Source organism: Myxocyprinus asiaticus, chromosome 50 (assembly GCF_019703515.2).
Source record: "Myxocyprinus asiaticus isolate MX2 ecotype Aquarium Trade chromosome 50, UBuf_Myxa_2, whole genome shotgun sequence".
In the NCBI taxonomy this organism is placed as follows: domain Eukaryota; kingdom Metazoa; phylum Chordata; class Actinopteri; order Cypriniformes; family Catostomidae; genus Myxocyprinus; species Myxocyprinus asiaticus.
In genome coordinates, this window is record NC_059393.1 from 2,175,668 (window position 1) to 2,193,652 (window position 17,985).

At 39.1% G+C, this 17,985-nt stretch overlaps 1 protein-coding gene across 7 annotated transcripts in view; it reads right to left on the reverse strand.

Annotated features, from left to right (window-relative positions):
• LOC127438736 (uncharacterized) overlaps positions 1–17,985 on the reverse strand; it is an 80,583-nt gene that overhangs the window by 61,076 nt on the left and 1,522 nt on the right. Inside the window, exon 3 of one of the 7 annotated variants that reach the window (XM_051694558.1) lies at positions 11,328–12,481. The exons of the other annotated variants lie outside the window; for them this stretch is intronic. Within the exon in view, the coding sequence (XP_051550518.1) occupies positions 12,434–12,481 (48 nt within the window). The 3' untranslated portion in view covers positions 11,328–12,433. Of the gene's footprint in view, positions 1–11,327; positions 12,482–17,985 lie in introns of those variants that run through there. 7 annotated transcript variants of the gene reach the window in all.

A 17,985-nucleotide genomic window follows, 5' to 3' on the forward strand; every position in this document is an offset into this window, starting at 1 on the left:
TACTGTTGTTTATGCATTTACAAAATTGTCAGTTTTTCCTAGCGTTTCCTATCAACCTATGCCATGATATTAATTTTGCATACTACTGTTGGGCCTCTGCAGTTCATTGTAATATAAATACATTTAAATGTTTGATTTTGAGAAAATGTTTGTTTGCTTTTGACCACTAAATCATTTTGGCACTGCATTAGTTCACCACTTGCTGCCCAATGTAAAATCTGCTCTCTGAAGTATAACCAGTTGAGAAGCACTGCTGTAGTTCATATGAAAACCATATTATTATAATGAGCGTGAAATCATATTATGATTGAACACAGAATTCTGCTCAGTGAAAGTCCAAAACATGAATCTGATGTTAAGGCTGTACTGACTTTAAAGCAATCTTGTACACATGGTTCGATTCAAGGCCGCCCATCAACAGGCTGATGAACTGGAGGTCACGTACTGTATGTACCAGTCCCTGATCCAGGGTCAGATATAAGCTCTTCCACAAACAAAAATATATACTTGCTTCCATCGCCCTGCATTCACAATACAGCTAAAGAAAACCTTAATGACCATAACCACAGAATCTTAGACTGTAAAAGCATCAGTGGGTACAACATTAAATTGTTATCTTTCCACGCTGTATTTGCAAATGTAATAATTTACTAAACTTTACCTTGAAACAACCTTAATGTGTGCACTGCTACAATTTCACCTCAATTAATCTGCTAACAAATGGTGCTAGACTTATTTTCAATAAGCCACTTTGCATTCACCTTTAAACAACTGCTGTCAAGGTGATTTTTAGCGGATATATCAAGTCAGTTACACTCAAGTTCACGCAGGTGTCCTAGCAGAGTAACCACAGGTGGAGTTCAGCATGAAGTCGGAGGTGGGAAAAACTGAGTTGAAATTTCTCACTTCAAATGCACTCCCAGGTGATAGCTAGCTGGCTATCTAGTAGCTACTTCATGATCAGAAAAGGTGAAAATGTAGGCATTGACTTTTTGACATGACACACATGTTCATATTAGCCCTATTTTATCATCGTTACATTGGCTACCTGTTAAATTTCATATTAATTTTAAAATTCTATTAATTACTCACAAAGCTTTGAATGGTCTAGCTCCACAGTTTTTAAGTGACCTTCTATTAAGCTATATTCCATCACATTTATTACGATCACAAAATTCTGGCCTGTTAATAGTACCTAGAATATCAAAATCCACAAAAGGAGGTAGATCCTTTTCATATTTGGCTCCAAAATATAGAATAGTCTTCCTAACACTGTTTGGGACACAGACACACTCACTCAGTTTAAATCTAGACTACTGACTCATCTATTTAGCCAGGCATACACCTAATTTATCCCTCATACCATAGTTATGCTGCATTAGTTAGGTCTGCCGGAACCAGAAACAATTCTCATGTTCTGTAAATATGCTTTAAGTTGAATGGCATCAATGCTAATATTATTCGATTTGTTTCCCTATTTCAACCTCAAAAAAATGTCTCTTTGCTGTCTCACACCACACCATTTCTAAATTTCTGTTACGCTCTCAGTTTAAAGCCTGAGGGTGGCGAGTAACAAAATTAAGAAATGGTGTGGTATGAGACAGGAAAGAGACATTTTTTTTTATTTTATTTTTTTTATCTCCAGCCCCAGTGCTTTCCAAAAAAAAAAAAAAGAAAGAAAGAAAAAGAAAAAAAAAAGAAAAAACATTTACAATAAATATACACTAACTCCCTCACTGCCTTAAACAGGAGAAAACAATTACATCCAAATTAATAGGCACCCACCTCCCTACTAATCCACCCACATAACTAATCTGCCCACACTTGAAAACAAAATAAGAATAGCAGAATAAAATGCAGGCAAGCTTACAACTAGTAGGATCTTACTCAGTCAGGCACACAGCACTGAATCCAAAAACAACAAAGTATGATCAATACACACTCCAAAAGTCACAGAGTCTGGGGTTGGAAAAAAATAAGTCTCTCCCAAGCAGTTCACACACACACACACACACCCTGCCTGAACCTTGGATTTAGGATAGACCTCACAGAAATGACCTGCTGGTTGAACTGCGATGCACCTCACTGATCTCTGCCTGCATCACCTTGGTCTAATGATGGACTACACTCTTAAAATGGAATACATAAACTTTTAATTATTTGCCAACAAAAGCCTTCATCAGCCAATTAACAAAGGACAATGCATCAATGTGAACTTCTGCAGTTAATCCAGGTTGGACTTCAAAGTCATTAGTCATTAATCTTACAGTTCATTCACAATCTTTGTTTAAACACTGGCCCTTAACACTTAGTTTACTAATTTTAAAAACTGACTTGCAGTGCACATAAATAACTAATATTGGCATTATATTCATGTTGTTTAGCCAGAGGGGAACTGGCCCCCATAGTGAGCCTGGTTTCTCCCAAGGTTATTTTTCTCCATTAACAAACATCTCATGGAGTTTTGTGTTCCTTGCCACAGTCACCTTCGGCTTGCTCACAGACTATGCGATGTTTTAAAAATAATCAGATATTTTGACATTTTTATGAAAAGGCACATTTTGTCCAGGTCAATAGAAGTAACCCTGAAAAAAAAAAAAAAAAAAAAAAAAAAAAGTTATATATATATATATATATATATATATATATATATATATATATATATATACTGATCAGCCACAACATTAAAACCACTGACATGTGAAGTGAATAACATTGATTATTTCGTTACAGTGGCACCTGTCAAGGGGTGGGATATATTAGGCAGCAAGTGAACAGTCAGTTCTTTAATTTCATGTGTTGGAAGCAGGAAAAATGGGCAAGCGTAAGGATCTGAGTGACTTTGACAAGGGCCAAATTGTGATGGCTAGACGACTGTGTCAGAGCATCTCCAAAATGGCAGGTCTTGTGGGGTGTTCCCGGAATGCAGTGGTTAGTACCTACCAAAAGTGGTCCAAGGAAGGATAACCGGTGAACTGGTGAACCGGCGACAGGCTCATTGATGCATGTGGGGAGTGAAGGCTAGCCCATCTGGTCCGATCCCACAGAAGAGCTACTGTAGCACAAATTGCTGAAAAACTTTATTCTGGCCATGATAGAAAGGTGTCAGAACACACAGTGCATCGCAGCTTGTTGCGTATGGGGCTGCGTAGCCGCAGACCAGTCCAAGTGCCCACGCTGACCCCTGTCCACCGCCGAAAGTGGCAACAATGGGCACGTGAGCGTCAGAACTGGACAATGAAGCAATGGAAGAAGATGGCCTGGTCTGATGAATCACATTTTCTTTTAGATCATGTGGACGGCCGGGTGCGTGTGTGTCGTTTACCTGGGGAAGAGATGGCAGCAGGATGCACTATGGGAAGAAGGCAGGCCAGAGGAAGCAGTGTGATGCCCTGGGCAATGTTCTACTGGGAAACCTTGGGTCCTGGCATTCATGTGGATGTTCCTTTGACATGTTCCACCTACTTAAGGATTGTTGCAGACCACATACACCCCTTCATTCCCTGATGGCAGTGGCCTATTTCAGCAGGAAATGCGCCCTGCCACACTGCAAAAATTGTTCAGAAATGGTTTAAGGAACATAACAAAGAGTTCAAGATGTTGACTTGGCCTCCAAATTCCCCAGATCTCAATCTGATTGAGCATCTATGGGATGTGCTGGACCAACAAGTCTGATCCATGGAGGCCCCACATCGCAACTTACAGGACTTAAAGGATCTGCTGCTAACGTCTTAGTGCCAGATACCACAGGACACCTTCAGAGGTCTTGTAGAGTCCATGCCTCGACAGGTCAGAGCTGTTTTGGCGGCATGAGGGGGACCTACATGATATTAGGCAGGTGTTTTTTATGTTGTGGCTGATCGGTGTGTGTGTGTGTGTGTGTGTGTGTGTGTGTGTGTGTATATATGAGTATATATGTATATTACCTTGAAAGCATATGTTTTAAAACTGTTTTATTATTATTTACGTTTAAGTTGTGTACACTCACATGTATTCAAGGTCAAAGGAACATATTTCAATACCTTTAACTTGGTTGTTACACAACATGACAGTTATTAAGTCTTAACTCTATCTACACAAACACAGACATAAGTAAAATGGACAAGTTTAAAAAAAATAGTAATATCATTTAAAAAAGACAACCTTGATTTCAGTCGTGAAGACTCTCGGAAAGATTTAGCATGTTAATGGGGGTATAACATATTGAAAGACTATTGGTCTTGGCGGACTAGATCTGCTATGCTTCTGCTGCTGCAGAGCAAGTATGGAGACTTGCTACTGCTTGAAAATGCATGTGGACATGCTGCTGCTGCTGCACAATTTGACAAAATGCAAGAAATGTTGCATTGAGCATGTATGGTATGCTGCTAAACAAAAACAGATTACAAAAAACTGTAGCAGATCTAGACCTGTGGAGTTGGGGTGGAGGTGGGTTTGAGAGAAAAACTCTCACAGTGCTGCAGTGAAACTGGCCCACCTGCAAAATGTATCAATTTAAATGTTAGACAAAGAGACTGAAGCTGGTTGTGTCCCCAGTAGCATGTCAGAGGACCAATCAGCTTACACCATGTGAGCTGATTGGCTTAATATGTCACATGTGAGCAAGCCGCTTGGCTAACAGATAACAATTTCAAAGAACCTATCAGCTTGTGCTACATAGAGTTGCATGACTGAACTTTGGTCATGCACTTTATATTTCTGTATAACACTGTATTTCTATATTACTCTATGTAGCTATAATTGTTGTTTGGAGTGGTGTGGTTTACTGAATAAAGAAAAGTTGCAGCTGCAGCAAAAGCTACATTATTACCCTTGTGCACTTGCCACACTATACATCTAACATTTTAATTATGTTACTAACCTATTCCCTATATCAATATGAATTAATTTCTGTTTTGTAATTGATTATTGTTATTTTAGTTATAAGTTATAAGTATACAGAGTATACAGTATACTGTATATATGTATATTGTGTGTGTGTGTGTGTGTGTATATATATATATATATATATATATATATATATATATATATATATATATATATATAGAAATTTCCCAGGTCCCAGTGGGTAGTATCTGAGAGCCCCATAGGTCTGCTACAGTGTAATGTGATTATATGTGTGTGATCGAGGGTCCTGCTGATCCAGAGCCAAGCTTCTTACAGCTGAGAGGCACACTTTGACACCTTCTTTTAAGACTCTAGTCCAAACATGCTGCATGACAAGGTGAGACAGGAGTCCTGGCTTTGTTTCACTCAGTGGGAATCTGCACATCATTCATCACTTACGTCAAGACTTCAGCACAAAAACATTGTGTGATTAGCGTTTGGAGATCGTTATCTTTGATAACTTGATGTGGTCTGGCAGCCAGGAGGGGCTTTGGCTCATCAATTAATTAAAATTGAATTTAAATAGATGACAATCATAATATTTGTTGTCACGGAAATAATTACCAATGTCATTATGATACAGTGTGATGGTGAGCCTGTGGAGCAGTCTCCCATCATGGGATTTTATTGTGTTCAAAGGACTTTATTGTTTTACTCACCATTTTGCCATATTTTTTGCGGTTTTATTTTGCAAATGTTTTATCCATCCTATTTATTGGTGTTCTTTTTAACTCTCATTTATCTTTTGTTCTTATGTATTTATTCAATTATATTGTATTTAAGAATGGAGGGGTGAGAGTTAATTTTAAGATAAACTTCATGGTATGTTCCAATTAGAAAAGGCGGGACATTTTTCTATTTAAGCCAGCCGCCACTTGGGGGATAGACAAGATGGATGACCAGTGTTTGAGCACATGGACAAGGTTGCTAATGCTGCTTGAGCGCAATCACAGACTATTTAGCAGAGATGGTTCACTTCTATTTAAATGAATGGGAGAAACTGGAATGCCCAACCAAGAAGCTCTGGAGCTGCACTGTCATGACTGGAAATAGCCTCCCGAGAGCGTTCCAAAGATGGCCGACATTTGCTTGAAAGACTTTGGCTCAATATACTCTGGCCTCCATTGTTTAGGGCGGGGAGTAGGCACTGCTCTTATTACCAAAAACGGGTCTAGTTTTTAGACTGTTATACACTATTTAAACACTATTTATTTGCACATTTTGCACCTCCAACAAAATAAACATCTTTTTGGAATGCCATTCCTTCTCTACGGTGTGATTCTGTTTGTGACTGCCCTGGTCCCTATCACATACAGGCTTATAATTGAATCTAGCTAAAGTGTGCCCAATTGCAAGTGATGAATTTAACAATACATTAAATTCACCTTAAAGTTGAATTAAAATACATTAAGTCATCTAAATTTTTGCAAACTGATTTTTACATGGCTTTATGTACATATTGTGGCAGTTTCCTGGTGAAATAAACAGTAGATGCACTATAACAAACAATGACTTATATTCACTTCACACAAATCACAAGTGAAATGACAAGTTATCAGTTTTTGCCCTGTTCTTCACACAATGCTATCTTATGAAATCAAAACACTTTTACTATAGCAAATGACTTGTAAAGTGATACATTTTACCATTTGTATTACATAATCAACTACTTTTACAAGGTTTTTTGAGTGTGATCCAATGTGCTGTAGCTCAACTGATAGAGCTAAAGATTCAGAAGCACCACAAAATTACATGGATACTTTAGCAAATTGTGTTTTTCTGACATTATCGGTTAGGTTTAGGTTCAAGGTTTAGGGTAGGGAAGAAGATTTTGTTGATTTAAAACTCGATAGACCATTAACCTTACAAATTTTTTTTTGCCATTTCATAAATCATTTTGTGCTATAGATATATATACACTGTATTACTTTTTACATTTAGCTGAAAAGCCTTTACTCTGCTGTTTAATGCAGGTGTAAATTTTGGTTTTGTGTTCGTGGTGGGGATGGACATGTGCCCCCCAATGTTTGTTCCATTGTGACAATTTACACCATATTGTGGGGCATGTTGTCACAAAGGTCAAAGTGTGTTTGATGAACTGTATGTTTTTTCATGGGCAATTAATGTGGAAATGTTCAATAACTTTTTTGTAGCCAACATTTTAAGGTATGTGCATGGGTGATTCTCACAAAACCGGTAAAGAAAATGTCCTTTTCCTTTTTACTCCAACATCAAAAGAAACAAATTAGAAGTAATATTTTGCATTAAAAACATTTAAGCCTGTTTTTAGGGCCATTACGAGTTTTTACATTGTGACATAATTTTCATGACAGCTACACACATTTTACCCCCTACATCTCATTACCATAATGTGTAAAAAGTGATCGTTACGATTTTCTCATTGCTGCAATGCAAAAAAAGAAGATGGTCACTATAATATTCTTTTTACTGCAACTCTGAAAAAATATGGAAATTATTATATTTGTCATGTGTGTTTTGTTGACTCATGTCTTTTATTTTGAAATGTTTAGTTCCTGTTTCCCTTGTCATGTGATTCCTGTTTTCCCCCCATGTTCATGTGTCATGTTTTCATTGGTTTATTGTTTAATTATCTTGTTAGATTTCTGTTTGTTCATTGGTTTATGTTCTCCCATGTCTTGTATTTAAGCCCTCATGCTTGCATTGTCTAGTTGTCAAGTACTGAATGTATGTGGATGTGTTTTGCTCCTAGCCAAGTCAAGCCATGCCATGCTATGTTTATGTCAAGTCAAGTTCATGTTTCACGTTTATAGTTAGGGTTTTGGTTTCACTTGTAAATAAACTGCACTCTCTCATCTTTACGTCATCGTCTTTGTCATTGCCAGTGCCAGCATCGTTACAGAATACTTGACTGAATAATGAACCCAGCAGTTCGGCTCATATGGCTACGTCAGGGGAATCGTCCCCTGGAGGATTATGTAGAGGACTTTTGCACTCTGGCCAGCCAGGTGGATTTTAATGTGGTCGCCCTCAAGGACATTTTTCGGGTGGGATTATGTGAGCCGATCTCCTCCTTGATGCCTGGTGGTCCCAGTTCCCTCAGCCTGGCTCAATATATTGTCCTTGCCCTACAGATCATTGGTTCCACGTTCATTGTGGGGGAGGCCGCCGCCGAGGCAGAGTTCCACGGCATGGCCGCCGCCGAGCCAGAGTTCCACAGCATGGCCGCCGCCGAGCCAGAGTTCCTCATCATGGTCGCTGATCTAGCACCATCTTTTGCTCCATGCCACGTCACAGCAACGCCTTGGTCTGCACCATACCACGTCACAGCAACGCCTCGGCCTGCTCCATGCCACGTCACAGCAACGCCTCTGCCTGCTCCATGCCATGTCACAGCAACGCCTCGGCCTGCTCCATGCCACATCACAGCAACACCTCGGCCTGCTCCATGCCACGTCACAGCAACGCCTCGGCCTGCTCCATGCCACGTCGCAGCAACGCCTCGGCCTGCTCCATGCCATATAGCAGCCACGCCAGAGTCAGCTCCATGCCATGTCACAGCCACGCAAGAGTCAGCTCCATGCCATGTCACAGCCACGCCAGAGTCAGCTCCATGCCACGTCACAGCAACGCCTCGGCCTGCTCCATGCCACGTCACAGCAACGCCTCGGCCTGCTCCATGCCACGTCACAGCAACGCCTTGGCCTGCTCCATGCCACGTCACAGCAATGCCTCGGCCTGCTCCATGCCACATCACAGCAACGCCTCGGCCTGCTCCATGCCACGTCACAGCAACGCCTCGGCCTGCTCCATGCCACGTCACAGCAACGCCTCGGCCTGCTCCATGCCACGACACAGCAACGCCTCGGCCTGCTCCATGCCATATAGCAGCCACGCCAGAGTCAGCTCCATGCCATGTCACAGCCACGCAAGAGTCAGCTCCATGCCACGTCACAGCAACGCCTCGGCCTGCTCCATGCCACGTCACAGCAACGCCTCGGCCTGCTCCATGCCACGTCACAGCAACGCCTCGGCCTGCTCCATGCCACGTCACAGCAACGCCTCGGCCTGCTCCATGCCACGTCACAGCAACGCCTCGGCCTGCTCCATGCCACGTCACAGCAATGCCTCGGCCTGCTCCATGCCACGTCACAGCAACGCCTCGGCCTGCTCCATGCCACGTCACAGCAACGCCTCGGCCTGCTCCATGCCACGTCACAGCAACGCCTAAGCAGTTGGACCTGGAGATGGTTCCCACCCTTATACCCACCCTTAGTTCTCCTGAGCAGGCAAGGGGAACTTTCAGCCCTCCAACCCCACCTGGACCCTCCGAGCCCTGGATTTCAACTTGGCCTGTCGGTCCCTCGACATTGCCTCAGCTCTGCGTTCCCTGAGGGCTTGTAGACCTGTTGTAAGACAGGTTCTTACCAGACATCACCGGCAACAATGTCGCCTATGGGCACAAACCCACCTTCGCTGGACTAGACAGGACTGGCAAAAAGTGCTCTTCGGAGTCGCGGTTTTGTCTCACCAGGGGTGATAGTCAGACTTGCGTTTATCATCGAAGGAATTAGCGTTACACCGAGGCCTGTATTATGGAGTGGGATTGATTTGGAGGTGGAGGGTCCGTCATGGTCTGGGCCGGTGTATCACAGCATCATCGGACTGAGTTTGTTGTCATTGCAGGCAATCTCAATGCTGTGCATTACAGGGAAGACATCCTCCTCCCTCATGTGGTACCCTTCCTGCAGGCTCATCCTGACATGACCCTCCAGCATGACAATGCCACCAGCCATACTGCTCATTCTGTGTGTGATTTTCTGCAAGACAGGAATATCAGTGTTATGCCATGGCCAGCGAAGAGCCCGGATCTCAATCCCATTGAGCACGTCTTGGACCTGTTGGATCGGAGGGTGAGGGCTAGGGCCAATCCCCCCAGAAATGTCCGGGAACTTGCAAGTGCCTTGGTGGAAGAGTGGGGTAACATCTCACAGCAAGAACTGGCAAATCTGGTGCAGTCCATGAGGAGGAGATGCACTGCAGTACTTAATGCAGCTGGTGGCCACACCAGATAATGACTGTTACTTTTGATTTTGACCCCCCCTTTGTCCAGGGACACATTATTCCATTTCTGTTAGTCACACGTCTGTGAATTTGTTCAGTTTATGGCTTAGCTGTTGAATCTTTTTATTTTCATACAAATATTTACACATGTTAAGTTTGCTGAAAATAAAAGCAGCTGAAAGTGAGAGCACATTTCTTTTTTGCTGAGTTTATTTATTTGTTCATTAATTTTTGTAATACAGTAAAACTGTGTTGCGGTAATGAGAATCATCACTGAAACAATGGGATAAGTAAAAGTAAAATGAACAGACGTGTTACGGCAATGCAAATTGGGAAGTAAAATGTGCTTAAGTGTCCTGAAAATATTGTCAAAATGCAAAAAAAAAATAAAAAAAAAAAAAAAAAAAAAAAAAAAAAAAGCTTAATTTTCTATTCAAATATAAATTCATATTTTCTTTGTTATGATTTGGGGTTAAATAATGATAAGGACATAGTTTTTCTATATGGAAATTTACTTTCAAAAAAATAAAATAGAATAAATAAATAAATAAATACCCAGAAAAATGTTCACTGGAGTAAAATGTGTCCCAACTAGCCCTGTTCTACATACACATCTGCATTATATCACCCACCCTGTCCTCTAGATGCTGGCATTGGATTTTTTTTTTTTTTTTTTTTTTTTTTAAATACTGCATGACCACTTCTTCTAACCTTCTTTTTAAAACTGTAAAGAATTTCGTGCAATATACAATATAGAACAATGTTGTTTATCTGCATTAACACAAGCTGTAAAGTCATTCTGAGTGAGTGCAGATAGAAACATAAAAAAAATGTCTGTAATTTTAATGGTAAAAGACTGTAAAAATGCTACAGTAAAAAACGTACATTGGTTAACGTGTAGTTACCATAAAATATACGTAATTTTTTTTTTTTTGTATATTTAAAAAGACAATACATGTAATACATGACAATGATGTAAAAATTAAATTTTTTAGATGTAAAAATTATGATTTTACCATATAATTAACAGTAAAAATGTATATTATGTTATATTAACAAGAGAGTACATGTACTTTATACAGTAAATTGTTAAAATTATGGTAAAAAACAAAACAAAACTGTAATCGGGCGTTCCCAGAATCCCCTGCGTGACCCATCACATTTCATTATATTTCATGGGAATAGTTCTGTTTCTTCTTATTTTTAATATCAGTTACATACATTGGGGTGTTCTGAGTTACATTTGATATATTTTAGTTAATGTTTACTGCATTATTTAATGTTACCCTGATGGTGTTTAGTGTTTGTGTGAGTGACACTGAGCACTGTCTGTACATGGTTATTGGTCATTGCTCTAGAAGGGTCTCTATTGATGAACTCCATATTCAAAATCAGATTCAGAATGAGCTTTATTGCCAAGTGTGCTCAAGTACACTAGGATTCATTTTTTTTTTTTTTTTTTGGTGGTAGGAGAAACAAGCAAGTGCACACAGAACATTACAGTGAGACACAGAATATAAAACAAGGTAAGAGTATAAACAGACATACAAAAAAAAAAAAAAAAAAAATGGCGTATGTACATGTGCAAGTGGTAATATGTGTAAGGTAGGGGTATGTACAGTTATTGAATTATATATGAGTGAATTTACATATGTACATGACATATTTATACATTATTGCACTATGGGAGTCCTGAAAGCAGTTTAATTGTTCATGCGGTAAATGGCCTGAGGGTAAAAACTGTTCCTGTGCCTGACGGTTCAGGTGCTGAGTGCTCTGTAGCACTGGCCAGAGGTCAACAATTCAGAAAGTGAGTGGGCAGGGTGTGTGGGGTCCAGAGTGATTCTACTTGCACGTTTCCTCACTCTGGAGATGTACAGGTCTTGCAGGTGGGCAGGTGGGCACCAATAATCCTCTCAGCAGTCCCGACTGTCCATTGTAGTCTCCTTCTGTCTGATTTGGTGGCTGAACCAAACCAGACAGTTATTCATATCATCATGTGCCCTTCTGTAATTACTACGGTGATTAAAAATACATTATAAAGTGAAAAGCAGATTTTTGCAGTTTCAGAAAGTTAATATCAAGTTTATCATTTAATAATATAAACGACGGTACTGCACCTTAAAATATACCGTAAAAACAAGTTTTAAATATTAAAATGTACAGGTTATGTAAAATTGTTTACATTGTACTGTCATTTTTACATAATTATTCTGGCAACCACAGCTGGCAGTTTTTTTTTAAAGTGTAGTAGAGGATGCAGTGCGTCCTCTCCCCTGCTGAAGAATAAACAAAGACTCCTGCTGTTAAACAGTAGCTGTGTCCACGAGTGTCTCTTCACACCCTGGTGAGTGAACAGCAACATAAAACCTTCCCTGGGGAGGTGTGAGATATCTCGCTGTCCCCAGCAGGGGAGGATCTGCCCCGTGGGGTCCTCCACCTTGGGTCGTCCTCCCTGGTGTCCACCCCTGCAGCTAGAGGAAGGTGTTACTTTAATGAGGTGCTAATGCTCGTGCCCTGGAGGCATCTGGACTTTATTTACATGGGGCATCTGGAAGAAACCAGTGGACACGCAAAGTACACAACCGTTAGCTTGAAACTTGATTGATTGTCATGAAACATTTTAGGAATGTTGAAAACTTGTACTTCCAGTGGTCAAACCATTACTTCTGAAATTAAACTATTTTACACTTTGTGCTTGTTGTGTTGTAAATGATGGTGCAGATCTAACATTTTTATTATTATTTTTTTAAAACTCTAAAGTCAAATGACACAAATGTGTGTTTCCTTTAGTAGTGGTTTCACATGTTTGTTTCATTTTTGTGAAGTCTGTTCTCTAAAACTATTTAACAAAGTTATTTTTTTAATTGAAAGGTTGAACTGTATTCTCAGGAAAAGGATGTTTTTCATAATGTTATGATAACAGAACAATAAATGATATAACTTTTTTATTCTGTTATTGTTATACATTGATTCAAATTTTACCTGGTTATTGAACATTGGTATTTTTTTTATCCAGCCTAATCCCATTATTATTTGTAGATATTTGCACGTAACATTTAAGTGTAAATTTTTTGTACGCTTGGATAGACACTGAAAAGTTCAAAATTAACATATTAAAATCATCTAATGCATCAATGTATTTACAGCTTTAAAATGTAAAAATACTACAATACAAACAATATAAACACGTAACAGGCGTATATACAGTATGTGCAGTGGTTATAATTTGTATTAATATATATTATTATACATGTAGATATTTATAAGCCACTAATTCCACCCTTAACCCTAACCATTTCTTAACAAAATAAATATACGTAAAAAGCAGATAATTTTAAACAAAATAATTTATTTAAAAAAATCAAATGGCAAAAAGCAGTACTAAAGTAGTTCGAGTGACGAGGTGACGCATTCAAAGTCCTCTGATGGATATTTATGAAAAAATCAATGGTATTTTTCATAAATGTCTGGTGGGGCAGGGTTGTCAAATTGTTTTGTGGGGTAAGTTGTCACTTGTTTTAATTGTTATATTTCGGGGTTCAATACAAGTTAAGCTCAATCGACAGCATTTCTGACATAATGGTGATTAATTAATTATTAATTTGGGCTCGTTCCTCCTTTATTTAAAGAAAAAATCTTGGTTACATTGAGACACTTACAATGGAAGTCAATGGGGCCAATCCGTGCTCACTTTTTCAAAGGTATAGCCACAAGACTTACACAATATGTATGTTAACATGATTTTAGTGTAATAAAAACACTTACTAACATTATCTGTGTAAAATAATATCCAATTTTACATCTTTGTTGCCAGGACAACATAACACCGTAACCCTGTAATTTAGTAGCCCACCGAAAAAATAAAATAAAAAATAAAAAATAAAAAAATGGCCATTGAAACAGCTTTAACAGAAGAATTAATGTAAGTGCTTTTACATTATAAGCTTCACATTTCTGCCTTTAAATCCTCCACAATTTGCCCCCATTCACTTTCATTGTAAGTGACTCACTGAAACCTCGATTGTTGCTTTATTGATTCAAAAAAGCTAACAAAAGGATGGAACATTTGGAGTTTCCATAAACTACTTCATTAAATTTACAGGTGGATTGAGGTAATCTCCATGAAAATCTCTAAAATTAACAAAGCACCATTTCCTCTCCCCAACTCCCTTCTTATGCATCTACCATTGTTGTGTTATTATCAGCACGCCACAAACCAGTAATAAAGTTAAGATGCTTAGCCAATCCCTTATTAGCACGGGGTTTTTTTTCTATGGATCCTAATTTTGCTAATAATCCTAATTCAATGAATCCCCAGCTCTCCGTGCCAACCACAATCTGTTGGTGGATCAATAGCTTTCTTACAGACAGGCAGCAGCTATTGAGACTGGGGAAAGTCACATCCGGGACCCTCACTATTAGCACTGGTACTCCTCAGGGATGTGTTTTCTCTCCACTGCTCTTCTTCCTGTACATGAATGACTGCACTGCAAAGCTCCTAAAATTCGCAGATGACACCACGGTCATTGGCCTTATCCATGATGGTGACGAGTCTGCATACAGACGGGATGTTGAACAGCTGGCTGTCTGGTGCGGTCACAACAACCTTGAGCTGAACACGCTTAAAACAGTGGAGATGATAGTGGACTCCATGAGAAATCCCCCAACACTCCCCGCCTCACCATCCTGAACATCACTGTGGCAGTAGTGGAGTCATTCAGGTTCCTGGGCTCTATCATATCACAGGACCTGAAGTGGGACACCCACATAGACTCATAGATGAGGAAGTTCAACCTGCCACTGGAGCTGCTGATACAGTTCTACTCAGCCATCACTGAGTCTGTCCTGTGTACATCTATAACTCTCTGGTTTGGTTCAGCCACCAAATCAGACAGAAGGAGACTAGAACGGACAATCAGGACTGCTGAGAGGATTACTGGTACCCCCCTGCCCACCCTCCAAGACCTGTACATCTCCAGAGTAAGGAAACCTGCAGGTAGAATCACTCTGGACCCCACACACCCTGCCCACTCACTCTTTGTACTGTTGACCTCTGGCCAGTGCTACAGAGCACTCAGCACCAGAACCAACAGGCACAGGAACAATTTTTACCCTCAGGCCATTTACCACATGAACAATTAAACTGCCTTCAGGACTCCCCATAGTGCAATAATGTAGAAATATGTTATGTATATATGTAAATTCACTCATTCAATAACTGTACATTCCCCTACCTTACACATACATTACCACTTGTACATTTACATATGCCATTCTGTTATATGTCCTATTATTTGTATGTTTATTTATACTCTTACCTTGTTTTATATTCTGTGTTTCACTGTAATGTTCTGTTTGTACTTGCTTGTTTCTCCTATCACCAAAATAAATAAATAAATTCCTTGTGTACATGAGCACACTTGGCATTAAAGCTCATTCTGATTCTGATTCTAATTAGTACAAATTGTTGCAGCGCTAAGTCACCGCAGAAGCCAGCAAAGACTTCCTAATCTTCCTTAGAGTGAGAACCTGTCAGGCAATTAGCTGAATTACCCCCAAAGCTACGCGTTTAAAACAAAAGTGGTTTTGCTTCGGGGTGGAGAGTAGCAGTTGTACGTAGATCTGCATGACAGTTCGGCTCACATTAGCACAGCAAAAAACTCTGTCTCAGCCATTGTTGGCTCATGCTGTGAGAGAAGTCTTTGTGCAGGGCCATCTGAAAGGCACTGTCAAGTGGTTGGCACCTTGGCTCAATATTCCTCAGTATTGCTGCATCACAAAGAGAGGTGTGTGTGCTACCTTTGGGGGCTGAAGATTTTAGCACATTTAAAGAGCTTGTTTCCTAACAATGGCGCTCCTCGCGACATCAACACGAACACGAGTCCTTGAAAGTCAGACCATGCTTTGACACAAAAAGCCCTAATATCTGAGGAATAACTAACAAGTTTTAACAAAAAGAACTAAAGACATGATCATTGTTAGCTGGACAACAGATGTTAAGAATGATTTTGATTTTGATCTTTCAAGGCACCAAACATAAGAATTAAGAGTTTTTAAGACCTCTTTGCATTGCCTCATCAGTCCTACTTCGAAGTAGTGTTGGGCGGTATGATGGTTTATGGCATATTCCATGAATATACTACACTTTGGTGTCCCATTCCTTTTTTTTAAAGCATTAGAGTTTTTGTTGTAAGAAATAGATTGCACATTAATGTTCCCTTTGTTAAGGGTTAATTAAGTGATTCATTAATGACTACAAAGTCATATAAAAATGCATAATAAGTTAAAACAACATGAAGAAAAAAGGGCAACTTTTATGCAACACTTGCCAAATAGTGAGCATTTAACTCACGTGTTATAAATGGTTAATAAATACATTTCTTCATATTTTCATGTACGTTAATAATGTTGGCAACTTCTTAATACATTCTTCATAATTGTCCACTTTACACTAAGGTACATTTATATAGGTTAGTAATGTTGAATAAGTGTTATTAAGCTTTCATAACATGAGATATGCATGATAGTCACCCTTTTTATGTTCTTATAAACACGTCAATGATTTAGAATGCATATGTAAATGAATTATTAGCCATTAATAAATCCCTTTTTAAACCCTTAACAAAGGGAACATTAATATTAAAGTGGTTCCTCGAGGTTAGCTTATAATGATTTTAAAAGTTTTTTGCACCAAAAAGGTCAAATATTTGTAAAAATGATCATTTTCCATCCTCAATTTCACTCTCTGTCAAAAACACACTGTTTTGAGGGCGCCCTTTAAAAAAACTGAAGTAAACGCCCACTGCTGTGATTGGCTAACTTCATTGCACCAGAAAAATAGTATCCAGGCCCACCATCACAGTACATGTCATGTGTTTTTTGATGCTTGAGATGGCAAGCGCTGTAACAGAGCCGTATATGTTTGAGCCCGAGATCACGAAGCAGAAGAAAATGAACCAACACAACCACAACGATTGCAACAGTCTGTTTCAGCGTGGTAATTGTTCGCACTTGCTTAAATCTATTATTTGTATATAGTTATAAAACTATTATTATTTGTTGTTGTTGTGTTACCAAAGACACTGTGGTTTATGTACTTACATTGTTTTTTCATTTGCCAATGGTTAAAAGTTTTTTGTTTTTTTTTCTGTGGCAAATTCAATGGTTAGTGGCAACACTTTATCATGTTCTGGTCTGATGTAAGATGTACAGAGATATTCGAAGTGCAGTGTAGTTGATAACATGACAGCATTGTAATGTAATTAAAGGATGTTTTATGTCTGATAGTTTATGTAAATTAATGGCGACGACCAAATAAATGTATCTTTTGAAAAATTCAAAATTGACAATATCCAAATGAACTGCAATAAATAATTGATAGGTGCACCTGTGGCAATTGTGTCATGATGCCCACTGAACAAGAAAACATATGCTGCCTGGAAAGGCTTGTGGTAGGTTTAAAAAGAGCTCAATATGTAATTATATATATATAAACACAGATTTTAATCAAACCTTTTCACCATATTGACCTTCTAAATAGGTTGTAAAAAGAATGAAGTAGGTACCTGTCCCTCCAAACTGTATGACCCATCACCCTGGCCTAGAACCTGTTTGTTTAAATGTGTATTCTCTTCAGAATGCACTCAACATTTACAGAGCTGATTATGGTCCTTTGAGACTCAGAGGAATAGAACGGTAAGAATTCCTTGACCATACTGTGTAGCATCTGATGTTGCAATAATTGCAAAAAAATAAATAAATACAGTGCATGTACTTTTAGGAGCTACATGACTCATTTAAAAAAATGGTATTTCTAAATATTAGATAGAAAAGACGGCTACATTGAACTGGACAGAACTTTTTTTTTTTTTTTTTACAAAATAACAATATAAATACAATATTTGTTTTCGAAAAATAAGTATAAACAGAATAATGCAACATTATCACAAAGCCTTTGCAGAACTGACATTTAAAATATTTTTAATCAGGTGTTACAGATATCTGGCATACAGGAGTTTTGTCAGCTGGTGCTGGGGCTATCTGGGCAAGAAG